This window comes from Colius striatus, chromosome 5, assembly GCF_028858725.1.
Source record: "Colius striatus isolate bColStr4 chromosome 5, bColStr4.1.hap1, whole genome shotgun sequence".
NCBI classification, from domain to species: Eukaryota; Metazoa; Chordata; class Aves; order Coliiformes; family Coliidae; genus Colius; species Colius striatus.
The window spans coordinates 13,593,822-13,615,261 of NC_084763.1; the positions used below are offsets into that span (position 1 = coordinate 13,593,822).

Consider the following 21,440-nt stretch of genomic DNA (forward strand, 5'->3'; position numbering starts at 1 on the left):
GCCTTTTCTTGGGAGACTTTCTGCCAGCCTTATAAATCCATGAGCCATTCTTGTATCATTAAAGCCAAGCCCTGACCTTTTGTTTCCAAATGTAAACAGCACCTTTCAAAGCCAACTTGGCTGACCTCAAAAGTTACGTTCTAATTGAGGCTTAATCCACATGCTTTTATAGTGGAAAGACCATTGTCCTTGTTTCCAGCGTCCTATATAACAAAGGCTTGAAATTGTATTGCAATAGCTTTGCATATAAAAACATAAAATCACGTGGAAAGTCCAGTTCCAATAAGGAACAATAAGGCTCTGGGGTAGCCCTCAGCCTGTCCAGCCACTGCTGACACTACTAGCTCTGCGTTGTCACATCAAGTAAAGAGCCAAGCTGAGTTTATCTGGGGACACATTAGGTACAGCAGAAAACAGGAGTCACTAATCTCAGAAAGTCACAAGGAGTTTTCTTACCTCCTACTTTTCATACCCTATGGGTTCAGTGTAATTTAACACAGGCCATCTTTCACAGCTACTTTTGCCTCTGGCTTGCAAGTACAGCATAAATGTGCAGCATGCCTCAGTTTGTGTTTTTGGAATGGTATTCTAGAATGCTACCACTGGCCAATGTCATGTTGTTTTCCCCACATCTGTAATAACTTTTGCTGTGTGTGGTATCCTCACACACAGCAGACCAATTACAGACCAATTTGATTTGCAAATTCATCCATTCTTCACTGATTCATTTACATGTGAAGATACATTCCCCCAGAGTTTCTGCTGTTTAATGCTAATACAAGTTCTAATGGAGAGACTCCAAGATACCAGTTCCCTTCTGAAAAGAGTTTATGCTGTATGGCCATGTGATGCTGTACAGGCACAGCTTCCCACACGTTTCACAACTAAAATGACACTGGAAATGAACTGCAAAGGCTTTATGATGAGTTAATGTGTTGCCCAGAAATGCCATACCTAGTTTCTCTTCAGAGGTCTTTGAGCACAGACAGGTGTTTATAGTTCTTTACTCCAACCATCATGAGGCTTAGCCCAATATTGAACTAGACCTGTTACACGGTTAGCCCTAGTGGTTCATGTGGGCTTATCACTACCTGCTTTTGCTGTTGTGGCTTTAGTCTCACTGCATGATCCTAGACCTAAAGCTCCTCAAATAGAAAATTACTGAGTCTCCAGATGTGAAATAGAGGAGGATGGGCCAGCCCACCCTTTATCATCTTTCTAGATGCCCAAATCGATCATTCATCCACTTGTGTTTATGCTTCCATATCTTCAAACATAATACAGAGCATTCTGATTCAGCTGCAGTTTTCCACTTGCTTTATATTTGTTAAGTAGGAGAAATAGTGCCCACCACAGAAAATCTTTTGGCACATGTGATATATGGCTACAAATCTTTTGTTTGTATTGGTAGATAAATCCATCACAGTTGAGTTCAATGCATTCATGAAGCTTATTGAGGTTTTTTTCAAGTAGACATAACTGGAAGCAGCACAGCAAAGCACAGCTTAAGGTGTACCTGCATGTATTTGAAAGTACTGGAAAAGCAGAAGAGCTTGGATGGAACAATTGAGGAATCACCATTCTATCTGAAGAGGCACAGCTCTGTTGAGACTTGGTCTTGTTCAGCTTTGACCTTAGGTTATATCTATAGCTAAGAAAGCATCCTTGAGGCTAGATTTATCTTTGGACACATCTCAGTGTAGAAGCAATTTCTACTCAGGCTGCCTGTGAACCCAGACGTTCAGAGAGTTGAAACCCACTCAGTAAAAAGCTAGCCATCTGCTATCCAGCAGCTAAGGCAAGGCTGAGCTTTGTACCTCCAACTACTTAAAGTATAATGTCCAAGTTACAATTCCTCTCAGACCAACCTGAATGCTGATGAAGTTTCAGCATCATGACTTGTTCAGGGCCCAGAATCACATTTTGAGAGGAAGGGATACACTGTATTGGAAACAGTTGACTGCACAGGAATAGGCATCAGACAGCAGCCAGTGTAGGCAAACCCCAAGATACTCACTCACATAATAACGAGCCTCATTTTATCTTGTTTACCTTTTTCTTTCCAGGTTGGACTACAGTGGCCCCTCCAGAGAATTCTTCTTCCTTCTGTCTCAAGAGCTCTTCAATCCTTATTACGGGCTGTTTGAATATTCAGCCAATGACACTTACACTGTACAGATCAGCCCCATGTCTGCCTTTGTGGAAAATCACCTGGAATGGTAAGAACATTTTATGCAGGATCAGTCATTTTAGAGCAATACAGAAAGGGAAATGCAAACCACAAAAGCTGCCAGTTTAGGCTAGACTACATACGAATATCATTGCTTCTGCCAGGAGGAAGTGGGAAGTAGGTTGCAAAAAGGAAGAGAGGGGGTAAGTGTAAATGCAATAGCAAGCTCTGAAAAAGTAGTGATGAGCTACTGCTATTAAAATGTCCTGCTCATGTTACTTGGGACTTGCTATTTGTGTACTTTTGTGTGAATATGAAAAGGACAAGGTCAGGAGCTCTGCATAATCCAGGCCTCCTCTCTTCAGTTCCTTTCTAAGAATATCAAGTGTGGTTTTTCTATACATCATGCAGTGTTGTGCTTGGAGGCTATACAGTGTTTTCTGAGAGCCACGTTGCTGCTCTGTACCTTCTACAGGCCTTTAAAAAAGGCCCAGTGGAAGTGGTTTCCCTGTTCTCCTCTGACAGTGTCCCTGCTTATAGGGGGCAAGGCCATCAGAGCAAGCAGGTACTTCACCATAACCAAGTATGTGTGCCAACAGACAAAGTGCTGATCTTGTTTCTTTATCAAAAATTCTGAATGCATACTGTAATCATCTCTTTTTCTGTCTGCTTCCAGATCTGGAGTTGTTTTCTCTTTTATAGTTTCTGATGTGGTTCAGTAAAGCATGGGCTGCAAACCCTGGGCATCATTTGATCCCTTATGGGATTCCACTGTGTCAAACAAATACTGCCACATGCACTTGTTCTTATGATGTTTTTCTTTGTCTAACCAATCTCTCTGACTCCTCTCAGAGATCATTTTTTTTAAATGAAAGGCAGTTCAGGCTCCTTTTAAATTGCAAAATAGTACATGCTCCTCTCTTCTTGTAAACAGATCCTCCTTTGCTTTGGCTTACAGTGGGCAGGAGATCAAGAACAACTAGATGATTGTACTGGCACCTCTGTTAAGGTTGTGGTGGGGAATAAAAAGGCTGTTGCTGGGACTAGCATGGTCTGCAAACTATTTGGGATTTTTTTTGTATTATCACTTCCAGTAGTGGAGCATTCTGCTAACAATGATCCTTGCATTAGAGTGTTTCTCTACTAACAGGAGAGAAGGAAGAGTGTGGCTTGGTTCTTACGGCCTGTCTGTCTCCCACTGCAATCATATTCATTGGACATGATGCAGTGACTTGTGGATTTTCAAGAAGAAATACACTCTGTCCTTTGTTCAGCTGAACAGAGGCTGTATTTGTGAAGGTGTATGTTGATTTCAGGGTACAAGACCACTCAGGCAGGTGCACACTTGAGATCATTCTGCCAGTGCTATGAGCAAACTGGACACTTGTCCAGAAAAATGGAGTTATCTCAGCAGTATTTTAAGTAGGCCCTGGCTCTTACCTGTTATAAATACTGTCGTTGTGAAGAGTTCAGCTGCAATTTTCTAAAGTGATAAGTTCTGCTGCAAAAATATATGTATACTTTGTTAGGTCCCCTTCGTTTATTCTCCTGTTCATTGAGGGATTTCAGCATGGAAGAGGCAGATTTTAAAGGTATCAGAAAGACACCTAATAGGATTTTCTATACTAGTTAGCATTTAACTCAGATATCAGTAGCAGTTAGGACACTTAGGATAATATTTCTCCAACTTGTCTATCTATACAGACTTCTTGAATACAGAATGTTGTTTGGGCTTTGGGCATTTTTGATTTTCTTTTTTAGGAAAGAGAAATTTAAGTCCTTCGGCCCGCAGAAGGAAATAAATGCTCTGAACGAAGAGGTTTGTACATCAAGGAGTGCAAATAGGGCAAGATGGCAGAACCTGATGGAAAAAGGAGCAATCCAGTATATGCTTGGAGATACTTCTTGTCGTGGTTTAGGCCCATCAGGGAACAAAGACCACGATTAGCCTCGAGTACCGAAGAGGCTGAGGATTGCTCGAGGGCAGGGAGGGCTTAATTGCCGCTTAAGGTTCAGGACAAAACAGACCAGGCCACTCGGTTTGGGGAAGAGAACAGGAAAATAATTTAATGCAACATCAACTAAAATATGCCCCCAAAAACCCAAAACATAACCAAAATGAAACAACACAGAGTAATACATCAATGAAGAGTCCAACCAGCCTTTTTAAGAACACCTTCCCGCCACACCTCCCCTCTTCCCGGGCTCAGAGCCCTGATCTCGGTGTTTTTACCCTGTCCTCCCCTGAACGGTTCGGGGGGGCAGGCAGTGGGGGTTTCAGTTAGTCTGTTCCCGATAGCTTCTGCCGTTTGTCCCTCCTCAGGACGGGTGATCTCCACACCAGTCCTCCCTGCAAGTCCGTGGGGTAACTCACACGCATGGCAGCCCTGCACGGGCTGATCCGACGGGCACTTATCCCAAAGGCAGCAGCTCCTCTCTGCCTCTCGTGTGGGGCTGCTCTGCGACGTGCAGGCTCTCCAGCACGGCCTGGGCCATGGCCGTCTCCCCACACAGTCCCTCGCCCGTCCGGGCTCACTCACATGGAGCTGCTGGTAACTCTCAGTCCTGCCACGGATCTCCATAGGTTGCAGGGGCACAGCTTGCATTCTCGCCACGGCTTGCAGAGGGGTCTCTGGTCTATTGCTTCTCCTTCCTTCCTCCTCTGGCTGAAGGGTCCGCGTGGTCGCCTCCATCTTGTATCCCTCTCACACCTCCTGCCAGCACTTCAAACTCCCGTCCCCTAAATAGTGCTGGCAGAGGCGCCAGATTGGCCCAGCCGGGCCGGAGGTGGGTGTGAACCCAGGAGCCGGGGGAGAGTCCGCAAACTCTTTACCGGGTCTTCACTGCAACCCGCTCCCCCTGTTACTAAGCCAAAAGCTGCTCCCTGCTAAACCAGAACACTTCTTGAAGCTGTTAGGGAAATAACTGGCTGAGACCAGCAGTTTGTAATTAGCCCAGTAGATTTCATGATTGGCTCATAGATATCTAGACATTGTAAATGGTTTTTATGCTATGTTGACTGATCTCAGCTGTTTATGTGCAACCCTAGAGTACTGTGTTCAGAAGTATGTGCAGCCAGCTAAGACAAGATTTGGACCAAGCTTTTTAAAACTCAGAGTATGGTTCTCCCGTGGGCTAACTTCTCTGAGGGTACTGTTCAAACTTGCTTGTCATTATTTGTTTGTGAGGAACATGGTTTTCTGAAGTCCTCAGTCTTCTTCCAACTTTGTTCTCATCAGTCAGTGCTCAAACTTCTGTTTCTCAGATTTACATGGTGATCTGATTCCACCAGAGTCTCTTCCCTCTAACATGCAAGAAGTAAAGGTTATTTTCCTGTTCCCAAATCTGTTATGAAACATTGGTTAATACAGATAAATGGAGCAATTTTGAGAGTCCAGGGGTCACTGATAGTTCACATTCATAGTCCTTTCAAAGCTTGATGTCAGTCGTGAAAATCACACAACTACAACTGGTTTAGATTGGCAGGTTTCTTGCACTGTGTGCCTTTTGGTGCCATGGGGCTTATCCTTTATGTAGAACCCACCCTTGACATGTTTTTCTTTATGATGATTGTGCAAGACCTATTCAGAGACAAGTATATTAAGAAATAGGGCTAGCAAAAGAATTCCCTCAAAATTATATTACATTTTCTCTTCCTTAAGCAAACAGTGGTTGAGTTTAAGAAAAATACAGCAAAATGCAAAGATGTGCAGTTTTGTTCGGATTGGCAACATTGAGAAACACGCTGCTCTTTTTCCTCCTGGCCTAAAAGTTACAGTTCTGCCCCTGTTAATGGCTTATTTCATGCCTTGCTCTTTGTACAAACAGCATTCTGGGTCCAAAATGAGCACATCAAAGCATGGAGTAGTTGTATGTATGCCAAGTTAAGAAAGAGACATAATGACTGGAAAATATTTCTCATTTATGGAGAAACTGAGATTTAACACCTTTCCTCCAAGCTTCCACTGAATAAGACTTTTTCCTGCAGTTAACATATGTGCATGCTGAACACACAAAATACAAGATACCACACATTTTCAAAGTTAAAAAAAGAATATTTTCAATCCTCCTGTATCTGAAAGGACACAGTTATATCTCTCTAGGCCTAAAAAGCTCGACAATACACATTTTTATCTGCATGCTGCAGAGTGTACCTGAACCTCATAGCCAGAGGAGCTGCTTTTAATCCACATCAGTAATGAGCCATTCTGCCCAATCTAGGTAACACATCGAGCTCTTTGTCTGGATATTGGAAAACATCTTCTAAACATCTGTTCACATCCTCACTTAAGATAGTTAGCCCTCCATGAAGTAAGTGGGCAAAATGTGGTAGCAGCTGCTATATATTATCTCATTGAAAAGAATATGGTTTAGCCCAGAAAGAATATCCTCCTATTTGCTCTTGGCCTGGTGTTTTGCGCAACAGAAACATGGTGAGTCACTGAAGGATCCTTCTCAGGTTTTGCTCGGTATGCTGGGAGATAGAGCAGTGGGAAATAAGCAGTGTTTCTGTTAGCCTCATGCAAAGTTAGAGGTGCAATAGTTACAGCTCTGTAATGCTGAGTTCTTAAATACCAATTAATGGCTTCCACTAGCTTGCCTCATTAGCTTCCTCCCTGCAAACAATCCTCTGAAAGGTTTTAGACTGGCTTTAGGTCCCTGCAGCATTGAAGCACTGAGGTCCAGCATGCCAAATATTAGAGGGTACGCAAAGATAGTTTTTCACTGGGATAAAAAAGGTTTCTGTCTCTGGTTTGAATGCCTGTGGCTTGATTGGATGTTGTAGTTCTCCTTTTCACCAAAAATAAGTACATTATAAAAGTACATTGCCAAACCACGACAATCAACCCTGAGAGAAAAAGAAATCCTGACCCATAATAGATTAAACAAATGTATTTCTAAACTCTGGGACTAAAATGTCTAGTTCCAGACTTAGCATAATCTCAAATCTTCATGTGGGTCACTGATTACTCTCCCTGTTTTCTTCATGATGCATTTTCAAGAGATCAAGAAAGTTGCTGGTGTCTTTCCACTGCATCTCATTCATGCTGCATTGCCTCAGAATGCTTTGTCCAATCGTGCTGTGATACATTCCACTCTTCCTCGGGTCTTTATTTTGTCTTTTATTTTCTGTAGTATTTCTCTTCTCAACTCTAGCTAAGCAAAATGGTGAAGTGAACATTTCTACAATGACTTCTGTGTCATTTTCACCAAACTTGAAGAGGATTATCTCTGCTGTTGCATCATTCATGTGGCTACCAATCTCAGATGTTATGACTTGGCTGTTTCTGCAATATCATATTAGTACTGTGGCCACAAAACACTCTGTTCTCAATCTGCTGTCAGGTAGAAATCCAGTCTCTTGTTTTTTCACTTTTTCTGAGTGGGACAGAGTTTTCCTTCGCAGCAGTCCTTCCCTTGGAGTAAACCAGTAAGGTAATGTACTGCACTCTTCTTTGAGAGACAGCACCGTCCTCGTGGCGTGGTTCTGTGCACCAGACTTGTCCCGAGATCACTTGCCTGGTCTTATGTGGCTCACCCCAGCAATCCATTTCACATCATCTACTCTGGAATTTTTAGTTCATTGCGTGTTTGTAAACATAGAACTACAGGCAGAAACGTGAAAAAGAAGCCCAGACTCTGCATGGAAGAGCAGATGGCCTAGACATATCAAATCATTCACAGACACTCATTTGGAGATTTGAGGGATGCTAACTTGAAACGTCTTCATCTGTGTTTTCGTAGCAAATTAACGTCAGCGTGGGTTTTTAATAATTAGTCATTTGTGGACTTTGCTGGGACACTTTTGCAGCCAGAGACCATCACCCGGTGCACAGTCATCTTAGAGGTATTTACAGCTTGTTAGTCACAGAATCATGGAATCTTAAGGGTTGAAGGGACCTCAAAATCTCACTCAGCTTTCTGAACCCATCTCAGAAAAGTCCTGTTGTGGTTTTTTTGTTTTTCTCTAAATGAAATGTAATACATTTATTTGGCAGAACCTTAGTAGAAACTTGAAGACATGTTAGTAAAATGCTTTTGTGCAGAGCCCTGTTGAAGACCACAATGATGATGACAGAGTCAGAGCCAGTGGCCAAGGTCCCCAGAAGCTGTAGGCTGATTCCTGGCTACAGTGTCCTAATGAATTCCATTAACTTAATGCTCCTTTGGAACTGCTTTGGGGTAGGAGTTTCTACATTTGGTTCCCACAGTTAACCTTTCTGTCTGCCCTCTGATGCCCCTCTTGTAGCCTGTGATGCTGAGTGGGGTCAGTCAGAAGTCCCGCTCTCCACGCAGACCCACGCTTGCTTTCCTGTGTTCTGCACCGACTGCTGGCATTATGGCAATGTTGAACTAAGAAAATACATGCTGCCTCCCATCAGGGCTGGTGATCTCAGGCTTGGCACTGCCTTGATTGCTTTTAAGTGCTCTGGCAAGCTTGGCATATGGGCAGAGCAAATTCCCTTGGCCTGTGCAGTGCTGTGTGGATATACCCCCAGCCAAACTCTGACCTTCCCTTTTATGTATTTTATGTAAAAAAGAAACCACAGAGCCATCACTGTCCATCTGAAGCATGCCAAAGAGTGCAGGGGGTGGCTTTCTCATTCTTTGTTTAAATGAACCCAAGAAGAACTAAGAGTGTTGCAGCCTCAGCTGTCACTTATCCTTAAAGAGCTTGGTTAGTTTTCTCAACCCAGTTTCCTTAGGAGTTGTGTGTTGTGCAAACGCCCTGCCTATCCATCTGACAGTTACCTAATCAGTTTGAGGCCTGTTTGACAGGAAGGTAAATGTCTCAAAGATACTAATTTTGTCAAAGCTTTGTGAACCTTGTGGCTGGGTAAAGGACAGCTCTGCAGTGCCTCAGGGAGAGCAGACTGGCGAGCTCAACAATTTTCTGTGGTGTTTGTCTTCTCAGCTGGCCAGTTAGCAGGAGCAAGCCAACATATCCGTCCCAGGTGCAGAGGGTGAAGCATCTCTGTCATCTTGCTCAGTAACTTGAGGATGAGAGGGAGAGCTGCGAAGGGGAGAAACTGGAGTTACTCCAAAGTGTGGGAAGTGCTAGCAGAGATGTGTAGGAGGAATGGAGCTATTGCAATGTGGTCATGTAGGGCCATCAGAGACAGATCTACAGGAAACAAAGCTCTGTCAATCCTACTAGGTGGAGAATTTCAACCAAAGTGTTTTCAAAGAAAGTGACAAATTGCCTGATGACCTAATGGGCTTCATTCAGATGCTGACCAGCTCATAAAATGGATTTAGGCACATTCCAAGGCTTTAGAAACAGTGGAGAAATGTAGTTACAGCATCTAAACAAGAGGTCTGCAAATAGCCATTACTCCTCTCTACTGACTGAAAGATCTCTGGGCAATATGTGGCCTGAATGTATCATCTCTTTCATTTTTCAACTCTTGTGGGAGGCAACCTACACCTCACCTGATACCTGTTTTATTAATGGAGTTGGAAACACTGAGTTTGGTTTTGGGATCAAATGGTGGGTCAGTTGTGTGGGTCTGTCTTTGAGGGAGGAATGGAATTAGAAAAGCAATTTTGCAGCTGTCTTGAAGTTTATGCTGAACAGTGAAAATCATCCTATTAAAAATCAGATCAGATACAGTATCCCACTTACTGGAGCACTCAGCAACACCCACTTGGTTTTGAAATTAGATGATTACTTCTTTGCCTCAGTTTCCATCTGAAGAGATTTCCCAAGTATATAACCAAGTTGAAGTCCACTTCATGTGCACTAAGGCTCTGAGTGCTTTCATTCTCAAATGAAAGGCACCATAGAAAACCAAAGCGTTTAAGGTTACATTACACTATAAATTTTAATTACCAGCAATATCTTATTTTAAATAAATTATACTTGCACAAGAAACTTTCAAGCACTATTGTAAATCTTCTGGACAAGACTGATCTTTAAATATGTAGCTGAAATAATTTTATAAGACCTTTTCACTATGTGTAAAGGGCATGTTACTGAAATTCTTTCTTGCCGCTGTACTGTGATCTCTCTCAATGCCTTCTGTGCTTAAGTAAACTTTGATTTTCCTATTAAGTTTGATGTATGACTGTATCACATAGAGCTTGCCTTAACAGCTGGTTAATTATTTATTAAGAGTCAAGAAGAGTTGGAAGATCAAAGGCAAACCAAACTGAAGGAGGAAAAAACATTCTCCCTAAATGAGTTTCTACAGCACCTGTGTTTTTACAAAAGGTTCTGCTTTATATTTACCTTATTCTTGGCTTTCTGTCTCGTAACTGGAGGATTTTTTCCAAGTTGTTTTTTAGAATCTGAATGGCAGTCTTACTCAGGTTGAAAGGAGAGCTGTCTCTCACAGTCTCTGCTCCTTTTCCTATCTCTGAATCTCACAGTGTCTAGCACTGCTTCCGTAATTAGAGTTTGGTTTGAGGGAAGGGCAGATGTTCTGTTTTGTTGTGTTTTAACAAAAGTAGTCTTTATGGTTTTTTTCCTTGCTTAAGGCAATTTAGTCTTTTGCAATATTACAGATTAAATTTGCCTAGAGCTGGGAAGCTTCACATAAAAATCTGTAGAATATCTCCACTTTGGCTGTGGTAGAAGAGACAAGGGTAAAATCCACACTGTCTCTGAGCATGCGGACCTGCAGCGAAGCACCAGGGTGAGCAGCAATTGTGTGTTGGTAGTGGTGAAAAACTCCAAGGGAGTGATAAATGTCCTTGCTCTAGCCACACTGGAATGGAAAGGCTGAACTTGTCACCGTGAGGTATTGCTCAGTCATCTTTGCCCTCTTTATTTCTCACTACATTTTGTTCAGACTTTGGTATGGCAAAGAAAAGTCAATCAGAGCAGGTGCAGAAATTCCCAAGCTAACCTTTGTGATTACTCATACATCAAAAGAAGCACTGCTTGCAGATCAGAATTGGTTTTAGTAAATCACTCAAATTCATTTGGGGTATTTTTTTAATAGAAAAGGCATTTCTCTTTGTGTAGGTATCTCCCTGGGGTATTTTGAATGTTAACAGTTGCACTTGCCCATTGACAATTGTTCTTCATCTCACTATGTTGCCTTAGTGTTACATTAAAATGCAGGGAAAAGGAAGATCAAAGTTTTCAGTTGGTCTGATCTGAATGTAATTAAAGGGAGAAGGGCAATATCAAGTTTCTCAGTTTGCCTCAACTAGAGACAGGAATATTTTTCAGAGTCTCAAGAAGATGAGAAAAATCTTGACTCATCCACCCTCTATTTTAAACCAAAAATGTACTTATGAGCAAGAACTGAAAATTCAGTGTCTTGTGTCCAACTGAAGGAGGCTTTTTACATTAGGAATTGCATTCTGGAAATGATAGACTAGAAGCTGGAATTATTTCATTGTATTGGAAAGATTCATGAAGGAAAAGTCAAAAACTTTCTTGGACTTCAGCACAGCAATGCAAAGGTCCAGGTCTGCTGCATTCTGCATGCTCCCAGGAGAGGACCAGAGCTGTCGGTTTGCAGTGGTATTAATAAAAGTTGGAGGTGTCCAATGATTAGCAAAACAAGACCTAAAATAGACTGTCAAACAATTATTTTTTTTAATTAAAAGCTGTCAGAGTTTGCTCAATTGAGGGACCTCCTCCTGAAAGGCTGGATGGTGAGCTGAACCGCAGCCCAGGGCAAACCCCAGCACTCAGGGCTTCTGGGCCCTAGGGCAGGTAAGTCTGCTCTACAGACGACCTGTTTGCAGTTTGTTCAAGACCTGCATCATGCTTCCTCACGTGGTGTGAACATTCCAGGATGCTTAGCAGGGAGTTTATGATGAGCAGGCTCTCTCATGCTTTAAATACCCCAGACAGGCTGGAAAGGATGTGCCTGCCTCCTTTGACTGGAAAGAAGTCAGGGGTTCCAGTGTTCATAGTTAGCTGTTGTGGTGCAGTCATTTGGCTCATGCGGTCATTTGGCTCATGCTTTTATAGCCCTCTTGTCTGGCAGGTGAATAAAGCTCTGGATTTTCCCCTGGAGCTTGGCAGGTTGGTTTCAGCACATGGCAAAGCTGTGGAAAGCAAACATAAATCATGCACTGGATAAAACATCACTTATTCACAGGTTTAAAAAGTACCTGCCTCACCTTTAGCTTTTCCAAAAGGCTTAACTGAGAAATCAAAACCTCTTGATAAAAATGATGCTTTGCCAACTTAAAAAACAACCCATATGCATCAGACCAAGTTGATCCTTAAGGAGCTGATCATAAATGGAGCTGTTTCACAAAATTGCATGTTGTTTTCTAGAACATAAGATTAAAAATATCAATTGACTAAACAACTAAAAAGGGGCTGAGACTCAGAAGACACTGATTCCATCGCTGTCTGGCTAATATTAAATAAGTCGGTTTACTTTTGTGCTCAAGTTTTCTCATTTGCCAAATGAAATACTGGCACTGTTCTCTACTGTAGGCTACCTTGAGATGTGCCAGTCAGAAATACAGTGTAGGATCTGGGAATCACAAAATGTAAGGTTTGTCATCTTCCAGACAGTCGTTGATACTTCTCTGTATCCAGTCCATGTCTCCTCTGTAGTTAGTGGGCAGAACTGCAGGAGAGTTTGCCAACACTTTTACAGGCCACTGTATTTTATCCATCGTACCATCAGAAGCCAAACCCTGTGACCAGCCCAGTTTCTGATGAAGGTCAGTTGTGTTTGTGCTGCTGGATTTTGCCAGGGGTTCTCCTGGAAGAGGATGACTGTGCATTATGGTCCATGAAGATGACAACTCTGCATGCAGAGGTGGCTCCTCCTCTAAAACACTGTCTTTATAGAACTTGTTATTGCTGAAATGGCGCATAGTACAGATTTCTTGTTATAGAGAGACCATCTACTTAATTAATCTCTTTACCAGTTTAAAGACAGAGCTGGAAATCAATTCTCAATGTGCTGTGCCTGGAGCCTCTGGCGCACAGGCAGCCCATGACACTGAGGCTGGCACGCCTGCCATGACTCCTCACCATGGGTGTCCCACAGCTGAATTTGCTCAGTTCTGTGTCTGCAGTAATAACTTCTGACACAGTTCAGCTGATGTGCAAGCAGCCAATGCAGCTACCTCGGCATGGGGCTTATTAACTTGGAGGCAGAACTGTGCACATGCAGCTGTAAATGTTTGTGTGAGCATCAACCTGGAGCCACTGTGTGTTTAAACTAAGGAGTCCTCCTGAAAGCAGCAGCTGGATAGATTATGTTGAAGAGGGGATGCTGGGAACTTCTCTCATTTTTCTGGATAAAGCCTGCAGCTTTCTTGATAAAATCATGCTTTTTTTCTCCATGATACAATGAATCTTTCAAACTTTCTGACAGTTCTTTTATGGTGGCTCTAGCCAGGACGTAAGGAAGATGAAAGGCCATTTTCAGTGAATATGCAACACAGCCGGGTTAAAGACAAGGAAAAAACGTGAAGGATTTTATTAGATTAAGTAAAGGAGCAATAAGGCTTGCATTATCTCATTGTTTTTCAGTTACTGGTAAATTAAGCTTCTGGAATGGTTTGATGTTTAGTTGCTAATGCAGGGTACATGAGTTCCAGAGATTTAGAAGGACACAGTTCGCATTTCCATCATGCATAAGAAATAGCTCTTTTTCATTTGATTACTCTTTAGGACTGAGGAACAGAAATGTTGTGTTCCATTTGCAGATAGACGCAGAAGATAAAAGTAGGGCAAGCACTAATTGGAGTATCAGTATTGCACTGGTCCTTTGAAGAAGAAAATTTAGGCACAATTTATCAATAAAGTGAGAGCTTGACTCACAGAAACACATTTGTCATGTGAAACTGAGATGCCCAGCAAAAGCAAAAATATCTAAAGCAGGGCTGGCAAGAGAAGGGTCACTCTTGTAGATTGTCACCTGAAGAGAATCACCAGTTTAGAATCTGAAGACTAATAGAAGTTTATTTGTATCAGGTTTCTTTTCTCTCTGAAAATCAGTTTTCATCCTGGTTTGTTGTTGAGGCAGGCGTGGGGAGTATTTAATTTCAGTTCGTGGGTGATACACATGTGTTTCACATATCTCTGAGCATCCTCTTTGTAATTTGTGACAATCTGTAAGCAGGCCTGATGGACTATTCCCCTCTCCATACACTTCACAGAAAAGTCAGTGCCTTCTTAAATGAATGTTAGACACTTCCTCTCAAATGTAATTAAATCTCATTTTTATAGGCGTAGTACATCGGCAGAGTATTATCAAAGAGGGACTCAAGGAATATGCTCCTTCATCTTTTGATGCCTGCAAAATGCCTAGGCTCTTAACTAGAACGTATTCTCTATGAAGTCTCAGTAGCAATTGCAGGGATAAATCACTGCAGACTGTTACTGTTTAACATCCATCAGTTTCCAGGCTGGAAATCTGTACAAACAGTTGCTCCGTGTCAGCACTGCTAAATGTTTCCTTTCAGTTTTAATTTGGAAAATGCACTGAAAATGAAGTTTGCCTGGCTGGATTTTCTGTGATTTCATAGTGAAGGAAGCATGGAGAGTCCTCTTAAAACCTCAATAACTGTCTGAAAGCCTAGAATTACTTTTGACCATATATGAGATAAGATATATTTCAGTACTTAGAAGATAAGGAAGGTTAAAAAGAAAACAACAAAACTTGGTTGCATGGGTCATTATAATTCCTTCAGAAGAGGTGTGTAAGTATCCAGAGTAAGTTCTCAGGTGGGATGGTAGTGTGGTTACATATCAGAAGAGGTGAGATCCTCAGCACAGCATTGAAAGATTCCGCATATTGGTGACCCAACAGTATCTTGATCTCTCTGAGAAATCTTATTATTAGAGATGGGTATAAGAGAATCAACAAAGAAAAATCTCATTATTCCTTGCATTGGAATTCTCCTTCAGGACTAATTTAGGAATCATTTTATCTTTTCTCTTTAAAGTGCTTAGACTTTGTGGACCTTTGTCTCCTGGTCTTTGTAAGAGCCATTCCTTTCATGTTAATGATACAAGCTCATCAGATTCCTGAACTGGAGAGTCATCATGCTGGAATGCCACAGCATCCACCTCTGCACCTGCAGATCTGCAGAGCAAATGTGCCACAACACCTAATGTCACATGGCAAAGAGGAGCTCTGCAAAGTTTGCAGGTGCCTGTGGGATGAAGAGGCCCCACTAGCTCTCACAGGCTGCATGGCTGAGCCTTCTGACAGTAGATCGCTTCATGTCATCACATGGTCCGTTCAAATGCTCTGTCATTGATGTGAGCAGGGCTTAAACATGCACAAAATCTAAATAAAGCTATTTGCTAATGGAGGCTAATAGAGGTGAGGATCTGATCCACTGCCAAGGTTTTTAAAGATGATCTGATCTCCTATTAGGTTATTGCTCTGCAGGTGTAGCTTATTATGAGACACGTTGGTCATGTCCTGCACCGAGCCAACACGAGGACATGTGCTGCTTGCACACAGACACACACCTCAGCTGCATGTGCCTGAGGTTCTGCCAGCTTTGCTGAACATTCAGTGTATGAGGCCAGCCAGAGGTGCTGTATCCCCCGATCAGCTTTTCTGCAAAATACATGTCCTTAGAACATTCTTGAATTAAATAAATAAATTCTTCATTTAAGAGCTCCCAGAGCTGGTGGTTCCACCAAAATTCAAAACTCATGGTTTAGTGCATTTTTCTCTGCATGGTGTCCCTCCCACTCCAAATCACAAGATTGTAAGTCACAATATTTTAGGCTAGAAGCATGGGCTTTTAGTTCCTTTAATCACTAGTTTCTGGCCTTCAGGGTGCTCACAAGTGTCTTCATAACAATGGGGGTTTAACTGTCCTTTAAAACAAGCTATAGCACAGCCTCTAGAACCCATGATGCATGGTTTCCCACAAATTTGGGTTTCATGGCTGAGTTCTCTGTTATAAGATACACATTTGAAGTGAACTCTTTCCCATGATTCTCTGTTACCTAGTAATCCTTGAGATTAGGTCTGGTCTCTCCCACTGTGGAAGGACTAACAGGCTCTCCAGCTGCATCCACCTACCAAATACCATTCTCCCTTAGAAGTGCTGCCAAGGTCAGAAATCCTGTACGGCAGTGCAGTCTCATTTGTTGAGTTTCTTTTTCAGGTGGCCAAAAGTACATCTGCACAACAGTCAAAAGCTTCAAAACCAGTGCAGCAGAATGTGTAAATTTGCCTTCCAGATGAAAGCAAGCATTCAGTAGCCTTGTGAAAGGAAAATGTCATTTTCAAATTTGATGTGAACCATATTGTATTCATCTCTTGATTCTTCATCTTTGATTACTTTTTACACAAGCTACTGTCCTAAGAAGGGAACACTTAAACCCAGGTGATGTGTTTGAGGGAGATGAGTTTTGCCAGATTGTCAAGCTTTTCAGTCACATCAGGTGCTTCTTCTATTTAGGATTTAAAGTTTCTCATACTGTAGCAATTTATCATAGAAACATAGAATCATAGAATGGTAGGGTTGGAAGGGACCTTTAGAGATCATCTAGTCCAACACCTCTGCAGAAGCAGGTCAACCTAGATCAGGTCACACAGGAACGTGTCCAGGCGGGTCTTGAAGACCTCCAAGGAAGGAGACTCCACAATTTAGCCTACCAGACATGGCCACCAAAGTGGCCCTTAGGGAATGATAAACCCTACATCATTCTCCATCCGAATCCAAGGAAGGACTGTCATATAAAGTAGAGCTGCACTTAAGAGAGAGCCCTGTAACAAAGGGTCATTATGGATGCTGCCTTACTCTGCTGCTATATGATAAGGTCCAGAGTAAATTAAATTTACTTTGACTCCCCGTCAACTAGAGGAATGTTTATTGCTCAGCCAGTGCTGCAGCAAATGGCTTTGTGTCTTCCTCTATGCATAGACACGCAGCAAGTATGCAAAGTCCCACTGAGGAGAATGAGCCTGTTATTTTGCACCAGGCTGTGGTGAAAACAGGCTGTTTCAGGGGCACCTGCAGCCTCTAGAAAGAAAGGAAGTTAACTAAGTAGCATGGAAACTTCTGCGAATGGGTCAGAGAGTGGTGATGGTGTTAAAAGCCAGAGGCAGGTGCACACAATGTCCTTTTGAGTGGATGAATGGTGTCACTAGGCAGGCAAACCCAGAGCAGCTCTCTTGCTCATTAATTCTGCGTCTCATTCCACCGTTTCCTGTTCATTACCTCTCCCAAGTTCTTTTTCCTGCTAGAAAGAAATCAAACAAGCATTTTAGGCTTGCTTGGGAAGATAAATCTCAGTCAAGTGTAAGGAAGGTATGTGCCCTCCAGCCAGGATTTACCTTTGTGCTGCTTATTCTGTCAAGAAAACTTATTTTGTTTTTTCTGAAGGGACTAACTCACCCATCTCTGAATCTCACCAGTGCTCTGAATCCTTCAGGAAGAAATAAATACAGCAGTTGGTTTCGTTTTAACTGGCAGTTTGAGGAGGGCAATTTGTTTCTTGTTGCTTTATTTTAAAGTTTTGATATGTTTTAATTGGGACTGTTATGCTTGGCCAGTCGTGCTGGCAGCTTGATGGATATGGACATGCACGCAGATAGACTGTAAAGTTGTCCTCTGAGGACAGTGGCACACTACTCCCTTTTGGTAGGCATCCATTAACTTACTGTGGTCCATGTTTCTTGGTGTGCTACTGGACCACAGAAGTGTCACCTGTGGTCCTAGGCCCTGTCCAGAGTGGACAAAGAACCAGAGAACCTTCTCTGACAGACAGCTCTTCAGATCAGGGACTCAGGTATAACCATCCTCTCCAGAGAGAGCAAAGATGTCTGCAGGGGGAGAAGGGTTTGTGGGATAGAAAACTCACATACTTTGGCCACTGAGTGCTGCATCTGCTGGGATTAGATGGAGCTGCCAAGAAATACAGTTTGCAGAGTAGCTTTTTCTCCGTTGCATCAACAGGCAGCAGGAGTGCCAACGTCTGGCTGACAATTTCATCTCCTTTATCCAGAGCACTTAGTATTGGGCTTGTTTCCCTACAAAATACCACTACAAGGTCTGGGACTGTGGCAGCACAGTCAGCCCCAGCTCAAGTGAGCCCTGCCATGTCCCAGAGGGCTGCCAGTGCATGGCCAGGCTGATGGACTGCATAGCCTGGGATTGCTCTGCCTGTGGATGCTTGGGCTGAGCCACTGTGCTTAATCCTGCCACACAGAAATACTGCCTATGCCTTCTGGAGGGTTTGATACAGTCCTGCCATAATGCAACTGATTCCAATTAAACACACATTAATGGCCACACACTATAAAGTGTGCTGCTGGCTGTGAACACCTTGATCTAGGTGTGCTACCCGTTCGTGTCAGCTTTGCATGGACGTAGAGGTGCAGAAGCAATACAAGCAGCAAGGAGAAAACCCACCCTGTCCCCACATCCAAGCAATTTCTTAGCAGAAACAGCATTTCCCAAATTAGTGACTTTTCTTGGCAATTTCCTTTCAGCTGGGTTCCAAATGGCCCCACCTGCCTGGTCCTGCGTAGCCATGGGGTGAAGCTTCTGGCGAGGAACACACAGTGCTCATAGTATTTTCATTCAGTGTTTGCTCTGAAAACATGTAGAAATGGGTGAGGGCGATGAGGAACAAAACCCAACAAGCCAACATGCATTACTTAGAATGGGCAGACTTGATTATAGATCCTCAAGGTGCTGTAAAACTGACAGATTACAGGCTCAGCGTCTCTGGGGTTTGAGCTGTCTGGCTCCCACTGTGCGTTCTTTGTGCCAGCTCCTTTTCTTTTCATTGCTTTTTGCCAGAGCACAAGTGCAGCCAGGCAGGTCCCATCTAGGCCCAACAGCTGTCTTTTGTTGCTGCTCTGGAAACAGCTGTAAGGGATAATAGACTCACTCTTCTGTTGCCAGTCAGCTGCACCACATAAGCACCCTTCTTAGATGCAGGGGGCCCAGAGGCAGCTCCTGTGGTGATGCAAATGCTAATTGGGGCCACTTGGTGTGTGTCTCATGAGCATAAAGTGGGTTAAATGGATGTTTTGTGCTGCTTTCATTAACAGTGAGACTCATGTCTCAGTCATATGCAGGAGGGGTCTTCACATCAGTTCTCTCAGTGGAAGGAATGGTTTCTGTGCTTTATGATCCATTTCTCATCTTTTGTGCAATAAAACTGTGATATCAGCCAGCTTGGGCTTGAAGTGCTGGCATTTCAGATGATGGATTTTTTTTTCTTCTTTTTCACAAATAAGTACATTTTGGGTGGGTGCTGAGGGCTGTTTGTACAAAAAACAAGCTCACGTGGACTCGTAACAGTCCTGTATTTTTCTGACTGAGATTACTGATTTAAAAGCAAGTTGATGGAGTATCAAATAATAAAAGAAATCATAGGAAGAAAAAGTTCCCAGCTTGTCCTCACAAGGCAATGGCAGGGCACTGTTTGAGCAGGACTAAGGGATTGTTTTTCTTAGAAAACAGTAAAATGGCAAGGGTATGTAAATACTGAACACAGCTGAGCATCACCATTAAGTTGTCTGGAGACAGCTTGCCTGACCTTTAGATTCTGACTTTAGTATGTGTCCTCCATCACAACAGTTAACTTATTCGAACTTCAGTTTCCCTCATAAAGTCAATTTGTGACCCCTTTAAAGTACTTTAAAGCCCCATCTTGGAAAGGGTTGTGACCAGCCAGAACTGGGATGTACCAATTCACCAGGTATCCTTTGCAGCTGTTTGGATAGTATGTTTTGTGCTGAGGTGGAACGTTAACAGTGTTCCACTAGCTAAATATTGTGGTTAGTGGAGTCACTCTATATGGGAACCTGCAACCAAAGGTCATAGAAGGTGAGTCTTCAGAGCATTTACTGGTTTGGCATAGGGGAGCATATAACATACCAGCTGCATGTATGAGTACTGCAGGAGATGGATCAAGAAGAGATCCATTACTGGTCAGAGAGGCAACGAGTAACATTAGGTATCTGCTCAGGAAAAAAGAAATCAATTAACAAATGTAAGAAACTCAAGAACATAAAAGTGTTGCTGTGTAAGTTCCTGTGCTGAGTGTCTGAGTTACCCTTCCTGTACTCTGTTTTTATATCCCAGGTTCCGGTTCAGCGGTCGTATCCTTGGCCTTGCTCTCATTCATCAGTACCTTCTTGATGCTTTCTTCACAAGGCCATTCTACAAAGCACTACTAAGGCTGTAAGTATAAGCACACAGCCATACAGAAACCCTGATCCTGCAGCGAGTCCTAGAGGCACAGACCCCTGGGGAGTTGCTTTGAGCACTCTGACCTTCAGGTTCTTTCTGCTGGTTGGTTGATCTGTGGTAGAAAACAAACACATTTTAATGGTTTTTTACTTTCTCCAAGAACTTGCCTTTCATAAATCCTGTGTTGATAAAAATCCATAATAAATGTGGCACTTAGGAACACACATAGTATCATAGAATGGCAGGGGTTGGAAGGGAGCTTTAGAGATCATCTAGTCCAACCCCCCTGCAGAAGCAGGGTCACCTAGATCAGGTCGCATAGGAACATGTCCAGGCGGGTCTTGAAGACCTCCAAGGAAGGAGACTCCACACCCTCCCTGGGCAGCCTGTGCCAGGGCTCCCTCACCTCAACAGTGAAATAGTTTTTTCTTATGTTTAAATGGAACTTTTTGTGTTCCAGCTTCATCCCATTACCCCTTGTCCTGTTGCTAGCTACTATAGAAAAAAGGGATGTGCCAACCTCCTGACACCCACCCTTTAGATATTTGTAAATATTAATAAGATCCCTCTATATTAGTATAAGCTTGCTTTTCACTACAGGAGGGACTAAAGTGATCCAGCACTCAAAAAGTCTTTCTTAGTGCATCATTCAGCACCTAAGTGTGCATGATCCTTCAGAGTTTGCAGCAATAAGAAAACCCATAAGTAGTCAGTCAAGTCTGCAATTAAATGACAAAGAGCAGAATAAAGTTTAGCTGAAATAGTTTATTAATTAAGGTGGTTCTAAACAAGCAAAGATATTTGTCTTAACACTCTTCTCAGTTCTTTAACAAGTTTTTTGGGATTTTTTTAAGAATGAGTATCACTATGCCCAGACACTCTTAGCTGCATTGTATTGCATAGTCTGGCAATAGCTGGACTGTTCCCTGCATCCTTATTGCCTCATGGAGAATTTTGAAACCAGGCTGCTTGTAGCACTTACCTGCCCTATCAGCCAGCATGGCCAGGCCCTTGTCAGGGGACGGAGGGTGACACAGGTGGGAGCAGCCCAGCACAGCATGAAGGGAAGCATGTGCCCTGATGTGCAGGGCATCTCAAAGCCTCATATACAGCCCAGCCCCTGACACCAGGTAGCACAGGCAGCCAACGGGTTTGG

The 21,440-nt window shown here is 42.9% G+C and overlaps 1 protein-coding gene across 1 annotated transcript in view; it reads left to right on the forward strand.

The window, feature by feature from the left end:
- The window catches only part of HECW1 (HECT, C2 and WW domain containing E3 ubiquitin protein ligase 1), a 181,930-nt gene that overhangs the window by 142,281 nt on the left and 18,209 nt on the right, over nucleotides 1-21,440 (forward strand). The window contains exons 21-22 of the mRNA XM_061996514.1: nucleotides 2,067-2,219; nucleotides 20,177-20,275. Coding sequence (XP_061852498.1) covers nucleotides 2,067-2,219; nucleotides 20,177-20,275 — 252 coding nt within the window. The remainder of the gene's footprint in view (nucleotides 1-2,066; nucleotides 2,220-20,176; nucleotides 20,276-21,440) is intronic.